At 36.7% G+C, this 14,812-nt stretch overlaps 1 protein-coding gene across 13 annotated transcripts in view; it reads right to left on the bottom strand.

The window, feature by feature from the left end:
* Nucleotides 1–4,040: 4,040 nt before the first annotated feature.
* The window catches only part of adgrl2a (adhesion G protein-coupled receptor L2a), a 113,538-nt gene continuing 102,766 nt past the window's right edge, over nucleotides 4,041–14,812 (bottom strand). For 4 of the 13 annotated variants that reach the window (XM_036522898.1, XM_036522901.1, XM_036522900.1 and 1 more), the window contains 6 exons: nucleotides 13,099–13,267; nucleotides 10,839–10,967; nucleotides 10,384–10,480; nucleotides 8,564–8,692; nucleotides 7,826–7,843; nucleotides 4,041–5,432 (listed from right to left, as the gene is read on the bottom strand). In XM_036522898.1, the coding sequence (XP_036378791.1) occupies nucleotides 4,681–5,432; nucleotides 7,826–7,843; nucleotides 8,564–8,692; nucleotides 10,384–10,480; nucleotides 10,839–10,967; nucleotides 13,099–13,267 (1,294 nt within the window). In that variant the 3' untranslated portion in view covers nucleotides 4,041–4,680. Of the gene's footprint in view, nucleotides 5,433–6,035; nucleotides 6,089–7,825; nucleotides 7,844–8,563; nucleotides 8,693–10,383; nucleotides 10,481–10,838; nucleotides 10,968–13,098; nucleotides 13,268–14,010; nucleotides 14,038–14,345; nucleotides 14,391–14,812 lie in introns of all 13 variants that reach the window. The other 9 variants (XM_036522903.1, XM_036522905.1, XM_036522904.1 and 6 more) reach the window with 6 other exon arrangements.

Raw genomic sequence — 14,812 nt, 5'->3', positions numbered from 1 at the left:
GAACATGATCCTATTAAATTGCACTTATTACAAATTGTTTGCCAGTAACATCCAAACAATCACAAATTAGACCTTAGTAGTACTGTTTCTGCTTCACTATTATGTTTGTGTTGGAATAATTAGAATATTATATTTAATTTGAAACTGAAAGTTGCCAGCTATGGTAGCATTAATGTCATAATTACACTGGTGTACCTGTTGTTGGCATACACCTCCCCACTCACTGAAATGAAAATCTGCCATATTCTATTACCCAGACCATACCAAATGCATAGCAGATTTCTTTGCTCTTATTTGATATAGGGGGATTTCACTTTGCAAATGCAGTTAAGTTTGTGTCAGAAGGGGAAATAAATCATCTCTAATTTGGTCAAACATTTTCTTCATTCTGGTCTGATGAGTAAGTATTAATGCTCTTGACAATGAGTGGTGTGTGTGAGAGGCTCATAAGTGTACCACAGTTTGTTTTCATTTCTTCACAAGGGCAAAAAAGGTTCTCATATTTCTTTTGGTGCATTGTCATAGAAACAGATAATGCTAAGAAATGAAAGGATATGAACATTGCAACGGTGAAAATGTATCATATTTTTAATTCAAGTGGAGCACATAGGTTAGGATGAAACTTCAGATTAAAGTAATATCTGCTTCAAATTCAAACTGCACCATAGAAAAGTGTGCTCTCCATCTGTGCATCAGTGAACGCAGATTCCTTAAAACTCTTTCCCATAAAGCAATTTAAAGTTTGTTACTTAGGTCATCTGCCCCTGTGGACTAATACAATATTTTCAACACAATGGGCCATGTGTCTGTCAGACATTTGTCCTTCACTTGGGTTGCTCTAAACTACACCAGCTAAATATTCTGCTGAGGGGCTGGCACCCTGTGGAAACCAATAAGTTGGACAGCTGTAATTTTCATAATAAAAATGTAATGGATATACTATGTCTATAATGGTTCCACTTATTCACTCACCCTATTAATTATTTTAACCACTACATTGTCTATGTACTGAGGTGATGAGTCTTGGAATTCTTGAGTCTTTTGTAACATGCCAGCTATTGTGGGTTTATTCTATGTGCTGTCATTCAAACAATTTACACACTTTTTTTTACACTGTTTAAGGCCAATTCATCAGCCTCTCATGTGCTCCAGCAAGTCCTCTCAAAATGATTTTATTCTCTTCCCAGACTATGAGTGTTCCATTGCCATCTCAGTTCTGAATGTTTGTTCCATCATTCCATCATTCATGCTTCTTTTCCTGAGACTACATAACCCCACATAATAAGCCAGTTTGTGTGAGGCACATGTATAAATGAGGTAGCACCCATACTTCAAAGAGAAATACCAGTTTAGTGCCAGTTCATACTGCAAATGTGCCGTTTATATTTTATGCCATTCACCGTACACCATTCAAGGAGATGAATACTGGCTGAAATGTAAGAGTGTATAATTCAGTTTTTTCACAAGGGTAGCATTTTCATTTCAACACGTAGATAAAATATTGCACAAATGATTATCAAATTGTAAGACGTCCTTAAAAAATAAAACACACAGGCTACCAGGAGGTATGACTTTAAACTGAAAAAGCACACTCTAATATTTATTCCCAGAAACAGACACCAAGAATATAAAATGATTACCACATTTGAGTCAGATACTTTTTTCCAAGACTTAAATGAATATGATCAGAATTATCTAAAATCAAATCTAATGAAAACTTAAGGGAAAAAAAAAATCCTCATTTGGTTTTCAAACCAATCACATCTTGCTGTTCCATTATGCAAATGGAAGTAAATGCTTTTAACGTGGTGAAACAGAAAGGCTTAATTCAGTGATAATGACTGTTCTCAGACTTAACTTTGAAAACCTGGTCTAAACTGTGACATTGTGATACTTAAAGATGCTCCAACTGCTCCGTGCAGACACTTGCAAGATACAAGATTAAGCTTCTGGCTACCACAGCAAACTTTTCTCTCATGCCCATACATCAATATGTAATTCTAAATTTAATATGAAGACACAGCATTAGGCAAAATTTCCCTGACAGCATGCATAGCTTTGCAGCACTGGGCTATGAGTCATTTCCCTCAATAGCACTTGGTATGCAGCACAATTACAACATTCCCCACAGTACTGTCATCCCATTCTATCTGGTGTGTTATTTAAAAAAAAAAAAAAAAAAAAAAAACTTCATAAATTACCAGTACCTGCGGCACAAGCTAGGGGTTGGCTGTGGTCGTCAGCATGGTTAGACATTAATTGGTCCAGATGTGTGTCAGAAATAGACATGTTAACTGTGATGCATTTCTCTTACCACTCACTCTAAAGTAAAGTGACCTTTGCCTGTGTTAATCTTGATTAGCACAGGCTTAACCACTTTCCTTTAATCGTTGTCTTTTTTGAATTATTTTAACAAAATGCATACATTTCTGACAAAGAAAAGGTCTTTAAAAACATTAGTAATACTGCTCAATTTAGCTCAGTTTATTTGGAAAATTGTTGCTAAAAATATTCCAAGGGCACTGCAACAAAATTGAATTTCATCTAATGATGCCCATTGGGGACAAATCAACGTACCATGAAGTGTGCGGCCATAAGTGTGCCTAAATTATCAATCAATGAAAAATCGATACATGTAAGCATTTACGTTTTTGGACACAGTCTGTGCATTAATTATGAATAGAGGAACTAAGATAAATCACAGGTGGAAACAATTATGTGGAAATGCTTTGTAAAATCTGAAGAGAGGTTTCACATTTATATCTGTATCAATAAGTTGTGTTTGTACCTAAGAATCAAAAAGACAATCACTGGAGCACTCGAACTGTAAACCTTGTAGCAGTGAAAATCTTTTGTGATTTTATAATCAGTGTACTGGTATGAGTATGAGGAAACAATCTATTGATAAAATTATGGGGGAAAAAAAAGCAAATTTATCAGCATGCTGTCATATCCTAATTATAATGATCACTCTCCAATGGCATTTTAGAGCTCTGCTCTATTGATGCATGAAACAAATGCTCAATAATAAACTACCTGGACAAAGTAATGAACAAGTGACATTTCAGGGCTTTTATTGGAGTGCTACAAACATGTAGATTGAGGAACATTTACAATGTAATTTCCCCCACCTGAGGTTCTCATCATTAGTTTGAGTCATATGAACAGATTTGGCTATCTTATGCAAACATGGTAATTGGGTCTGACCAACCCACAGGATTCAGTAAAACAAATATTTCAGAAAGGTCACTCATCCCCATTCCCTGGGTGTAGCCTAATTGGAACATGAGCTAAAAAAGCATCTTCTCTCCTTTGCAGATCAATTCATTCTCATACTTCTATTTGAAAGTTGTTGATAAAAAAAGAGCTAGCAAGCGTTTGACAAAAATCTCACATTTATTTATTGTTAAACAAGTGTTGAACTTTACATCAGTTTCTTTTTTTTAGTGATGGGCTCTTTATTATTCATGTTTACAGAAAAGAATGAAATAAGCATACCAGTGCTGAAAAATCATACACCTTTTAGCTTTCTTCTCCATTTTTCTTGGTTTTAAAATATTTAAATAAATAAAATGTCAAAACCCAGTCAAATAAAATATATTTGGAAGGGATTAAAAACTTCATTGTTGTCAAAAAGTTGGTTTGAAGTGCCTAGTGCCCATTTTTTAAATCACATAATTTACCAAAGTCTCATTTCTATCATCTGATTCAGACCGGATTTGTGCAAGGCATGGTTTTATTGGCTGAAATAGAGTATTTCTTTCAAACTGTACTAAAATAAAATTTGGCAATATTAACTTGAGTTTGTTTTAATGGACAAAATTTATGATTTATGTAAGCAAAAACACTGTTCACGAGTGGAAAAAAGTGAGTATGAGTCGATCTTGTTTTTTTTGAAAATCTTTTCATTTCTATAGTCTTCAAACATACTACAATGAATGAATGAAAGTGTAGGAAGAATAAACACATTTTATAGCATATGTGCAACTTTTACACAATAGTCTCTTCAAACTTTAAAATTTTAATTAAAATGTCTTCTTTTATATTTATGGTAGCCATGAATTTTATTTTACACTAGCAATACAACAAAATATATTTTTTCACCATTATCCTTGACAATAGTTCAATGTACAATTGAGAAAATATAAGGCCTGGGGCTTGATTGCTAGTGGTTATAAGATCCAATCTTCACCAGGATGGGGATGACTCAGTTCTATATTCCAGGACCTTTATATTCCTGATCTGACAGTCTCATCAGGAACCTCTCAGAATAGTCCCATAGTTCCAGTCCTGGTTCTGGAGCTCGATTTTGTATATAATACAAAACAGGCTTTGACAAGGATGATGTAAGTGTATGTACAACCTGCTCAGAAACTGCTGAATTGGAATGGCAAGTACTTTTTTTTCTCTTTTTTCAGTTGTTCAACAGCAGCAGCAGCACATTTAAATACATAGTTGGCTTGTCTTTATTTTCTGTATAGTATTTACACAGTCATTTTAAAACTTCACAGCGATCTTAATGGCAACGCAGTGCAAATCCAATGCACTGCCGTCCGTCTTTCTGTGAAAACAGGGATGGGAGGTGGAGTGAAGTGAATACCTGGCCCTATTCAGTCTTCCCATACCACTTAAGTCAGTTTGGCCAGGAGAATTGGTTCGGGGGCGGGTATCTAAATACACTTAAAGGCTCGTAACCAACTGCATTTGTCCTTCCCTCACATCTCCTTCAGGGATGCAGCCTTCTTTGTTAATAGGAATAATATATCCATCGCTATTGCCTCTGCTAATCTGGTAGTAGGCCTGAAGCTGGTTTCCAGCTCCAAGGTTAGGCATGCTCTTGTAATAAACATCCTCATTCTCACTCCTCTTAGAAGGTGAAAGGTCCTCCTCTACATCGGGGCTACTCTCGGGGTAGGGAGAGTCTCTTAGGTTTGGCATACTAGTGTACAGGGAGTCTCTGTTTGGTGACTGGAGGTTGTCCTCAGCCTCACCTGTGAGCTGAGAGACATAACTGTCCATGCCCTCAGCCTTCACTTTCTTCTGCGGGTGGTACAGAAGCGAGTGAGTCCGTTGGGGGATGAGTGGGGCCTCCAGCTCCTTGTGGTGTAGGTCCAGGCCCGGGTTGTCCCCGTGCACCAAAGATGAAGCGTCAGCCACAATGGCATCATCTTCGCTACTGCTCCCGCCCACGGCCACTTTGGTAGTACTTCTCTCCATGTTGTGGTTTTTGCTGCAGGCCCTGAGGTTGTTGTGCACCAGTTCGGAGATGATCATTTTCTCAAAGGCTGCATCGTCTAGGCTGAGTCCACAGTCCACTACCTGCACACTGTCGCCATAGTCCCCATTCCGAAGTGAGTAGCTATTATTAAAATTACCATTTAGCGGTAGAGTATCCATTGCATTTGTATCCCTGGCATTGTTCAGTGAGTGTCCTGCAATGAGAAAACATGTGAGGGGATTTACATTAGTTACCACCATTTGCCCTACATATGTTAAAATAATATAAAAAGGTAATGCTGTTCAGGACACTGCTGTCAATTAATTCAATTTGTAGGCAAGATTTCATATATGAAAAGTCTGCAATTTAGAGGAAAATTTAAAAGATTACAGAAAAGAAGTATAAGATGTTTAAGTATACATTTTACAGCATCTTATGACAGTGTTGACAAGATGTCTTGTAGTCCCAGATGAAGGAACTAATTCAAGTCATCTTCCTTTAGCTTCACATTCTCAGCTCAGACTAAAGAAATGCATTTTGTCCTAAACAACATTAAAAGTTGTAAAGGAAAAAAAAATATATACATCACATACACAAAATATAGATAAATATACAAATGTGTGGCCACACACGGGCAAGCTGCTACATTCATATGAGTTCTAAAAACTCTTTTTTGAGATGGTAGAGGAAAAAACAATGGGAAATATGAACAAATACAAAAAGAGAGTCATGTTCAACACAGACAGCCATCTCTCTCACTACAAGAGCTCACAAGCACCATCCAACAGCACGACAGACAGCAGGTGGAATGACTCACTTTGGACAACTCACATCATGTCTGTCTGCTCAGGCTATCTGGCCTAAGAGTAGCTGATGTACAAAAGAAAATAAAATGATTTATTGTAACATGATGAATAATCACTGAAATAACAAAAAAGATAAAAAACAGCCAAAAGAAAAAAAAACAACTTAGCAACTTAGTCAGAGCAAGGGTTCAGCAAATTAAATTAACAAGCAATTACATTTTTTATTTCTTCATGTTGTTAATTGAGTATGTGTCTGCTTTTACAATTTCTCTCTGGCAGCCAGTGCCCCAGGCTTGAAAAGGTCAGAGTTAGCCTCAGTCCTGCAGCTTGCATCAGTCACAGTGACAGCTCCCAGTATAACCCCGGTTATTACAAATGTGGCCCAGGCAAAAAAAAAAAAAAAAAAACTTCAGCCGGGGAGGTCAGATACAACAATGTTAGGAATTTCTGTAAGCACAGTTCACAGGAATCAGGTTCGAAAGAGTAAATATTAGCAGTGTAAAGGGGGAGGAGTGGGAGGAGGAGAGGAGTGCTATCAGCTATGGCTAACTCTGCTCATCCAAAGCAAGACATAAGGTTAAGTTAAATTCCTGCTAGAGATATGTGCGAGAGATTAAGAGATTGGCTATTTTATGGTGACATGTTGTTGTTCTGATAAGCAGTTCCTATTTTGTAGACACACAAAAATGTAAAAGAGACATCACAGAGCTTATCAGCGAGGGAAGAAAGGGGGAAAAAAGAGGGAAGAAAAAGGGTAAAAAAAGAAAGATTATGAACAGCTGTTACTGTGACGATCATGCGATTTGTTTATTCATGGCCATAAAATAATTTTGATCCAGACAGGTAACGTCTGGAGACAGGGGTAACTGATGTGAGCGGAATGAAACTGGACACTGTGAAACTGCTGCTTTGTGACAGACAGCTTGAGGGAACAAAACTCCTCTACAAATAATTCATTCTCTCCATCAGTTTCAAGACTTTCATTGCCACCATTGTCACAATTAAAACTGCAGTGTAATACGGCAAAACGATTACACAAATTTGAAAGGGAAATTATACAAAAAATATGAATCAGAGGGGATGGAAAATGTCCTGTGTGGATGCAGTTTAGCACTGCCCAGATTATACAATCGTTTTCAGAGTACAATACATAAGTTTTTTCTGGTATGAATAATTAATACTTCTTTCCAGTGTGATGTGTGCCACACATATTCTCAAAATATTGTTTATGATTAGTTGTATAAAAATTGTAGAAAAAATTAATAATAAAGGAGGAAAGTGTAATGTATTTTACACTGCAGCTTTAATTATTACTTTTTTGTTCAAGGCATCTTGAAATGCAGAGTTTAAAGGACAACCTTCTGGAAGTAATTCTAAAAGCAGACATCCCTCAGCCTTAAGCAAAACTGTAAGAAATGGTGTCAATGCAAGTGCAGCATTCAGATCCGCTCTCGGAACAATTTAGAATTTGCACTTTCTGGGAACAGCACAAGAAACTGCACTGCAGGCTGTTTATTAATTAATGACTATTTGTTTTTAGTTTGTCATCATACAATCAGGGGTAAAAAGGTTTGGGTTAAAATAATGAAAAATCAGTTTGGGATTAACAGTAAAGTGAAATATGAAAGATTAATTTCATATTTACAGAGCTACATTTTAGAAAAAGTTTTGTGAACCACTTGCCCACTGAGTGTAAGTCAATGACCTGAAGTAACCATTGATTGTGCCAGGGTTTGTTTTTTAATAATCATGCTGAAAAAAATTTACATTTGATAGGCAAAGTTAAGTTTTACTCCCATACTTGTCTCTCTGTAGGTCACTAGAGGAAAGCATAAGGAAAAAGCAAACAAAAATATATAGACAATTCAATTTCCAAACTGCAATATTATTTATACAGTCACTCCTCTTATAAAAAAAAAATCACTGCTTCATTATAATTTAATATAATTATTATGCACTGCAAGTATGGATTCTTTTATTCATCAGCTCAGCACAGCATTTACACTGAGCCAACAAAGCATGATTTTAAAAATAAAGAAATTGTTTTGTTTTGACATAAACTAAAGAAGGTACATTTTGTTTGACATTAATACAAAAAATAAATTCAAGTACCTTCATCCCAAAAATCACCAAGAACACAATAGAAAATATATCACTCTTTGAATGCATTCATCAAGAAAGAAAATGTAGTATCTTTTCCCACAGTGATAGCCACATAAATTAAGACTGTCCAAAAGAAATCATATATAGGATCTCACTGTCGAAAATATGACAGTAGAGTTTTAATACTAGATCATAGTTTAGGTGAATCACAATCAAATGTGCTTTGTAAAATACTGCAGAAATTCACCAAATTCCTTCATCTATCTACTGTAGGTGAATAGTAGGAAACTGGTAAGCCAGAAGAGTGGGCATACTACATTGCATTCTATTCTTGATGCAGTGATAAGGCCTCTATAAATCAATGTCTAAAAAAATACAGGGAACAAGCAAGTAATAAAAGGAAAGATGCTTTTTCTGAAGTGGTAAGTAAGCACACCTGGAGAGTTAAACACTGGAGCCGAGGGGGTGTTACATACGACCGTTTCAGCAAGTAAGGTGTTATAAGGGTTGTTAGTGCCTTGCGGTCGAAGAAGCGGGTTTGTTAGTAGATAATTGCCCGTCATCCCTAGAGCAGCCAGACAGAAGAAGACAAATAAGGTTTCTCCATTTGTACAGTGGTTGTTCAAGTAAAAGATTCCCTCTTATGACCTAAAACAAAAGCCTAAATTTTCAGATTTATTATGGCTTTATGTACGCAGCTTCATTATGACAGTTTCTTAATAGTATACCACAGCAAACAGAATATATATATACTTTTTTAACAAGCAACCATGTTAGTATGAGTTAACATGACATCGCTGATTACCATGTCTCTAGCAAAGAATTGAGTGGGATCTTGCAGATAATATTTTTGCATTTAAAATGTATCGTAAGACAGAAAAGGAAATGAAAATGCTTTTTCTTATTTGAGACAAGGCAATTGGAGCACAGAAAATCCAAAATACTGCTTAGTAAAGAGAAAAAAAAAGAAAAATATGCTTTTGCTTGGCTGGTTTGCAAATGGGAAGGTTCTGAAGGAAGGATTTCCCATGTGAAAGAAAAAGCATATATTTCAATACAAGCAACCAGTCAACCTCATACGGGACTGTTTCCATTTCACAGAGGAACTATGTTTTACATGATAAGCAGCAGTACAATAAGAGAGTATCCTCTGTTGAAATTCTCTCTCTCTCTACTACTTATGCATGTATGGTAAAATATAAATAACTCATGACTCCCCTCATCTTAAAATCTTATCATGGGGGATGGGTTTACTTTAATATTACTGCCCAACCCAATGTTGTGAGAAAAAATTATTAAATGTTAAAAATGGATACTTTATCTTTAATTTCACCCCACTCTAATATTCAGAGTGGGATTCCATGCACGTTGATTCAGTCCAGAAAAATAATAATAATAAAAAAAAAGTTTGGAACTAAGCATTTCCAGTGTGGTTCATCTTCAGTTTGTTCAAGGGCACCTAGTGTACATCTCTGAAAAAATTACTGATACTTAACCTCCAAGTTATCATCTAACCTACATCTAACTGAAACACTGAAATGCCTATTTCCCAAAAGAACATACCATGAATTCAAAAGAATGTGTCACCATGTTAGTTTCACTTTGCTGAAACTAAAAAGGATGTTTGCAAAAGAAGGAAAGAAAAAAACATTTCATAAGCCTCATGGTAACCTTTCTTTTCTTGCATGCTCTGAAAACCATTTTAGTGCATGCTGGTGCAGCAAAGCTGAACATCACACACCAACCAGTGAGGGTCACCCAGAGTTTAACATCATCTTCTCATCATCATCATATTTCTGCTCATACTAAAAAATAAATGAAGTCTATTTTCTGAAATCCTATAAATAGTACCTGTCTCTGTACATAGACTACCAACTAATTAATGTACTTTTTCAAGCCAAGCAAACAAGGATTTCAAATGTAACTTTATTTTGAGCTTCCTGGCACTCTTTGTATTTAATGAATCAAGGGGCGGGCTTTTAGCTATTTTCCGCCATGTTCTGTTCAGCTTTGTTGCCTCCGGTGAGAGACATACTAAAGATTCGATCAGTTAATCAAAAGTGAAAGCAGAAGTACCATGCTAACCCTGGCATCCTTCTACAAATAATAGAAATTTCACAAAGCAATGGATAGTTCCTCCACAACTCTTATTGTAAATTACAAAAATTACTCAGAACAAAGGGCCTACTATACCACATTTAAAAGTCATCAGGATTTTTAAAAGAAGTGGCAAGAGAACAAGGAAGGAAAACTGACCTTGGTTGAGGGTTGAGGTGCTGTTGATGTCACCTGAGATAAAGGAGGACTCAGATTGCTTTCTTACAGTGTCATTCCACATTCTCCTGATACGGCTCTATTTGAACACAGAAAGAGTTATTAGGACTTTGCAGTGCTTTACCGCTTCACTTTATTTTGTGGTCATTTCATTAAACTTGTTGTGTGCTCTTTCTTTATCTGACCCAGTTTGCTGGCTGAGCACGATATAATACTGCATTCAGCATGCATTTTATCACCCATCATAACTCAGAGGTCAACCGGCCACAGACATTGTCCTTGGACATCACAGCAGGGTACAAGGACCATGGCTACAAGGACTATGACAAAACAAGACACATGGACAACAGACTCAGCCTGAGTCTGCTCTTTCAATTAAAAGGAATCGTTCTGTAAAGCAGGTAAATCACATGTTTTATTCGTTCATTTTCATGTACCTGTGTGCCAGAGGAGTAGCGTGCGCTAGTCCTGGTTGTAGCAGTCTTTGCTGAACTGTGGGAACTCTCCGTTGGCAAACCACCACAACAGTAGGTATGGCGGAAACATTTACTGTACTCTTTACGGACCTGTCAGAGTAAAGAGTAGAAAATGACATGTACAGAGTAGAATTAGAAACTGTATTATTCAAATTCTCAGTAGCTACCATCCCAATCCATGAAAAAACTCACATTCTGTGGATCTCTTCTGTGAAAATTTTTCACTGATCAGTATGTGTGGAATGCAACATGAGAAATCAAAGCTAATTGGATATTTCAGACAATCTGGGGACTAATGACAATCCCAACTCAAAATACAAGATAAAAACAATTTGGATTGGAGTGACAATAATATTCAGTGTAGCTCAGCTGGCAGATATAGTCTTGCAGCATGCCTGGAGTATATCACTGCAGGTATGACTGGTCTCTGCCTATAAAATCTTGCCAATCTCTGCCACTATGTGTTCAAAATCTCTCAGGTAATATATGTGATAGGTTCCTAAGATACCTGTTTTCAACACAGACCCCAGGCTCCATCCCAATAAGCAGGCTGTTTGATTGCACAGCAAGATATAGTTTGTTCCTTTGTCCGTTTTGCTTTGACTCCCTTATTATTCTTTTCATTATTTTTCACTGAGGACGGGACACATTTGCTGGTTAATTTAGCAACACCTGCTGCTGCTTTTGTTTTCCAAACACTGATGAGCATGCTGAATGTGAGCCTTCAGTACAAATTAATATGCAGAAAGCTCACATGACGCAGTTTGGAATATGGGGTCTGGTCAGCTTAATTTTGATATTTAGCTAGCATGAGGAACTATGTCACATTGACAACTTATAGATATCTACAGTGCTAAGAAATAAACATTGTTCATATTAACAGGTGTTTGCAATTTTGGTTGTTGAAAATGTACCAAGCCATTCAAGTCCAAATTTCCCTACCACAACTCCACACTAATACTTTATTGTGGTTCAGACAAGAAAAATTCAGTTTCAGATTGTGGCACTACATCTGAAGTATCAGTAAAGTACATGAAGAACATGAAGAACACTGCACAGATTTTATAGGAATCAATAAATACTGCAAAAATCTGTGTCAACATACACATTATCATGCAGAGCAACAAACCGTACGCTACTTCATGAAAACAGTCACCTTCGAAGATCACACTTTTCCTACATATTTTATTGTTCGAGTCTGTTAAAATCAAGAACTTTCCGTGTTGATGTGTGAGATATCTCTTATCTTTGGTCATGTTATCAGTGAGTTTTGACATTAATTTACTTCAGCGTTTCAATTTCCAAACCACAGTAAGGCATTTGAACTACCACAGGGACTGTTCCTCAAGTTACTAAGCAACTATGCAAAGGGCTGGCCATGGAAGAGCCTGGGAGCTGGGCTCCATACATCATCAACTGATGACAAACTACTTTGAGGTTAAGCACAGAAAAATATTTGTCAATGGAAATATAAACAGGTGTCATTTTTCATGGCTGAGTTTTACACAATCTGTTAAAGTAGGTCGGGGAGTATAACTGAAGCAAAAGAGTATTATAGCTCACCATATAGAATTATTGAGTACAAATACAAAGAGTTTGAAAGGACTACATTTTTGAACAATGTGTCTACTAATTAAATGGGAAATTATCACACTACAAAGTCATGTAACAAGCTGTAGTACAAACAAGGAAAGGCTGCTGTAACTCAGTTGTCCCTCTTGTCATTTTTAATGATATTTTGTTGGATCCATCTTCATAGTTTGTTTTTTTTTCCCTTGGATTTCCTTTGGACTTATTTTCCCTAACTGGTTTTAATTAGTGGCTAGCCTGAAGGGATTTTGTGAAGCCTGTAATGGTACGCAACCCTGCTATAAAGACATGAACATTATTTAAGCCCCAGAAACAGTGCTGGATATAAATATGTTAAGTTCTCTCACACCTAGGTAGTGTTTCATTATTTCCTTTGCTGATAATGCTGACGTTGGAGAACAGCCTGTGATGGCAGTGATGGTGCTGAACTCTCCATTAAGTTCGTAGCTAGATGCAAATTACAAGACACATGATCATAACCTGTCTGAACCAGTGTGAAATGGTACTCACAGAGGTTAAAATATGGACCTTGTAAGGTTTACAAGCTAAGCACTACAAAATGTAAGGCCACTTTCTACTAACAGCTCCTTCTGTGTTCCTGTATCACTAAGTGGAATTCCGGCCTACTTACTTTTTTCTGCAGTAAACAGTGGAATATGAAGATGAACATCCCTTGAAATGTGTTGAATATTGTGAAGAGATAAGCCATCACCACTGAGGACTCATTGATGAAAAATAAACCAAATGACCACGTCAACCCCAGCAGGCAAAGTAATGCAAAAGCACCAAGGGCCCAGGATCTGAAAAAACAAAACATAACAAAGCAAAACTGTATGAGGACTTCAATATCATAAAGAATCCCAAGATAAAGGCTGTTTTTTAAGCACTGGGGAAGGGGGCATATTAACAACAGCAGAAGAAACAAGGGAAAAAAAAACACAAAAAAGTCATACAACACTCATAGCACACCCAAGCTAGATTTTGCATCACAGCCGGGGGACGCAAGACATCAAAACAAATTAAATAAATAAAATAAATAAATAAAAGGAAACAGATATTGATCTATAGTAATAAGAGAGTCTTTGTTTTTTTCATGTGCTAATGAGAGGGTGGAAACACTGCTGCATGCCACACTAGTATGTCAACATATGCTATGCAGTATGAGTTTGGGCTGCATGTCCAAAAAAGAAGGGAGAAAGTCCAAGGTATTTCATTGTTCATTAGTGTGCTGTTCACCACATCATTTGGTTGAGGGAACGCTGACAACACGTCTATCTTGGACAGCTAGGGAACTAAAGAGATAGTTAGAGGAAAGGAAACAAACGCAAGATGTCTGAAGGCCCCACAGAGCCTTAAAACACCTTAATAGATCAGATGCACAACAGTAAACTGGAATGAGAACAGATATGACTGTGAACACATGTAACAATGAATGAGGAGCCCTGGAACTGATGGTGTCAAAGGAACCAACAGGAAACAGAAAAAGGAAAAGAGGGTAAACTACAAGCTGAAGAACAAAACCGGACTTCTCGCTAGTTCTTACTTGATAAATGGCTTATTATCTTCATAGCTAGAAAGCATGATAAGCAGGAAAGAGAAACACAAATTAGACCAAGAGGATCACAAAGCTGTTAGTAAGCATTGAGTCACAAATGCAGGCTAGGTTCTTAAAAACTAAAAAAATAACAAAATAAAGTGGCTAATGCATTTTTATAGTCTCTTCTCTTTGATTTATTTAAAAGGGCATTTACAATTAAATATTTCAATGCCATAAACAACTCAGTCAGATCAATTTTCTTTGGTCATTTTTTTTTGACTGAGCAATTTTGGATTTAGAATAAAAGAAGAATCAGTTGTGAAGGTGGGGTTAAAGCTTACCCAGGCAAATCGGTATTATAGTAGCCATCACAAACACGGTAATTACTGGTGTGGATGAGAAGAAGATAGGAAGAGGAGGAAAAACGAGAAGAGAGAAGAGAGATGCTACAGATTAGCTCTCTCTCCACATGAAGCATGCAATGAGACTGGCATTACGCTGTGTCTCTTGGCCCCTCTTGACCCCATGCCTTAGAAGACCCGTGTAGACAACATGACACCAAAAAGACAAAAGAAAAAGTGCCTATGAAATACCACTTCATTTATGATCCTTTAATTTCTCTCTGTAGGAGAATACTGCGAGGAAAACTTGTATTCATTCAGGTTTTGATGCTTGGCTATTCAATCGAAACAATTTTATTCAGTATGGCACCCTTTTTTAGTAGAATTATTTCAATATATGGATAGGTAATCATCACTGTGAACTCAGAATTTGAATCTCTCCATATTTACTGAATATATATAGTGAA

The sequence above is a fragment of the Megalops cyprinoides genome, chromosome 2 (genome assembly GCF_013368585.1).
Source record: "Megalops cyprinoides isolate fMegCyp1 chromosome 2, fMegCyp1.pri, whole genome shotgun sequence".
Taxonomy (NCBI): Eukaryota; Metazoa; Chordata; class Actinopteri; order Elopiformes; family Megalopidae; genus Megalops; species Megalops cyprinoides.
The sequence above is the reverse complement of the archived record's forward strand: the minus strand, read 5'-3'. Positions and strand labels throughout refer to the sequence as shown.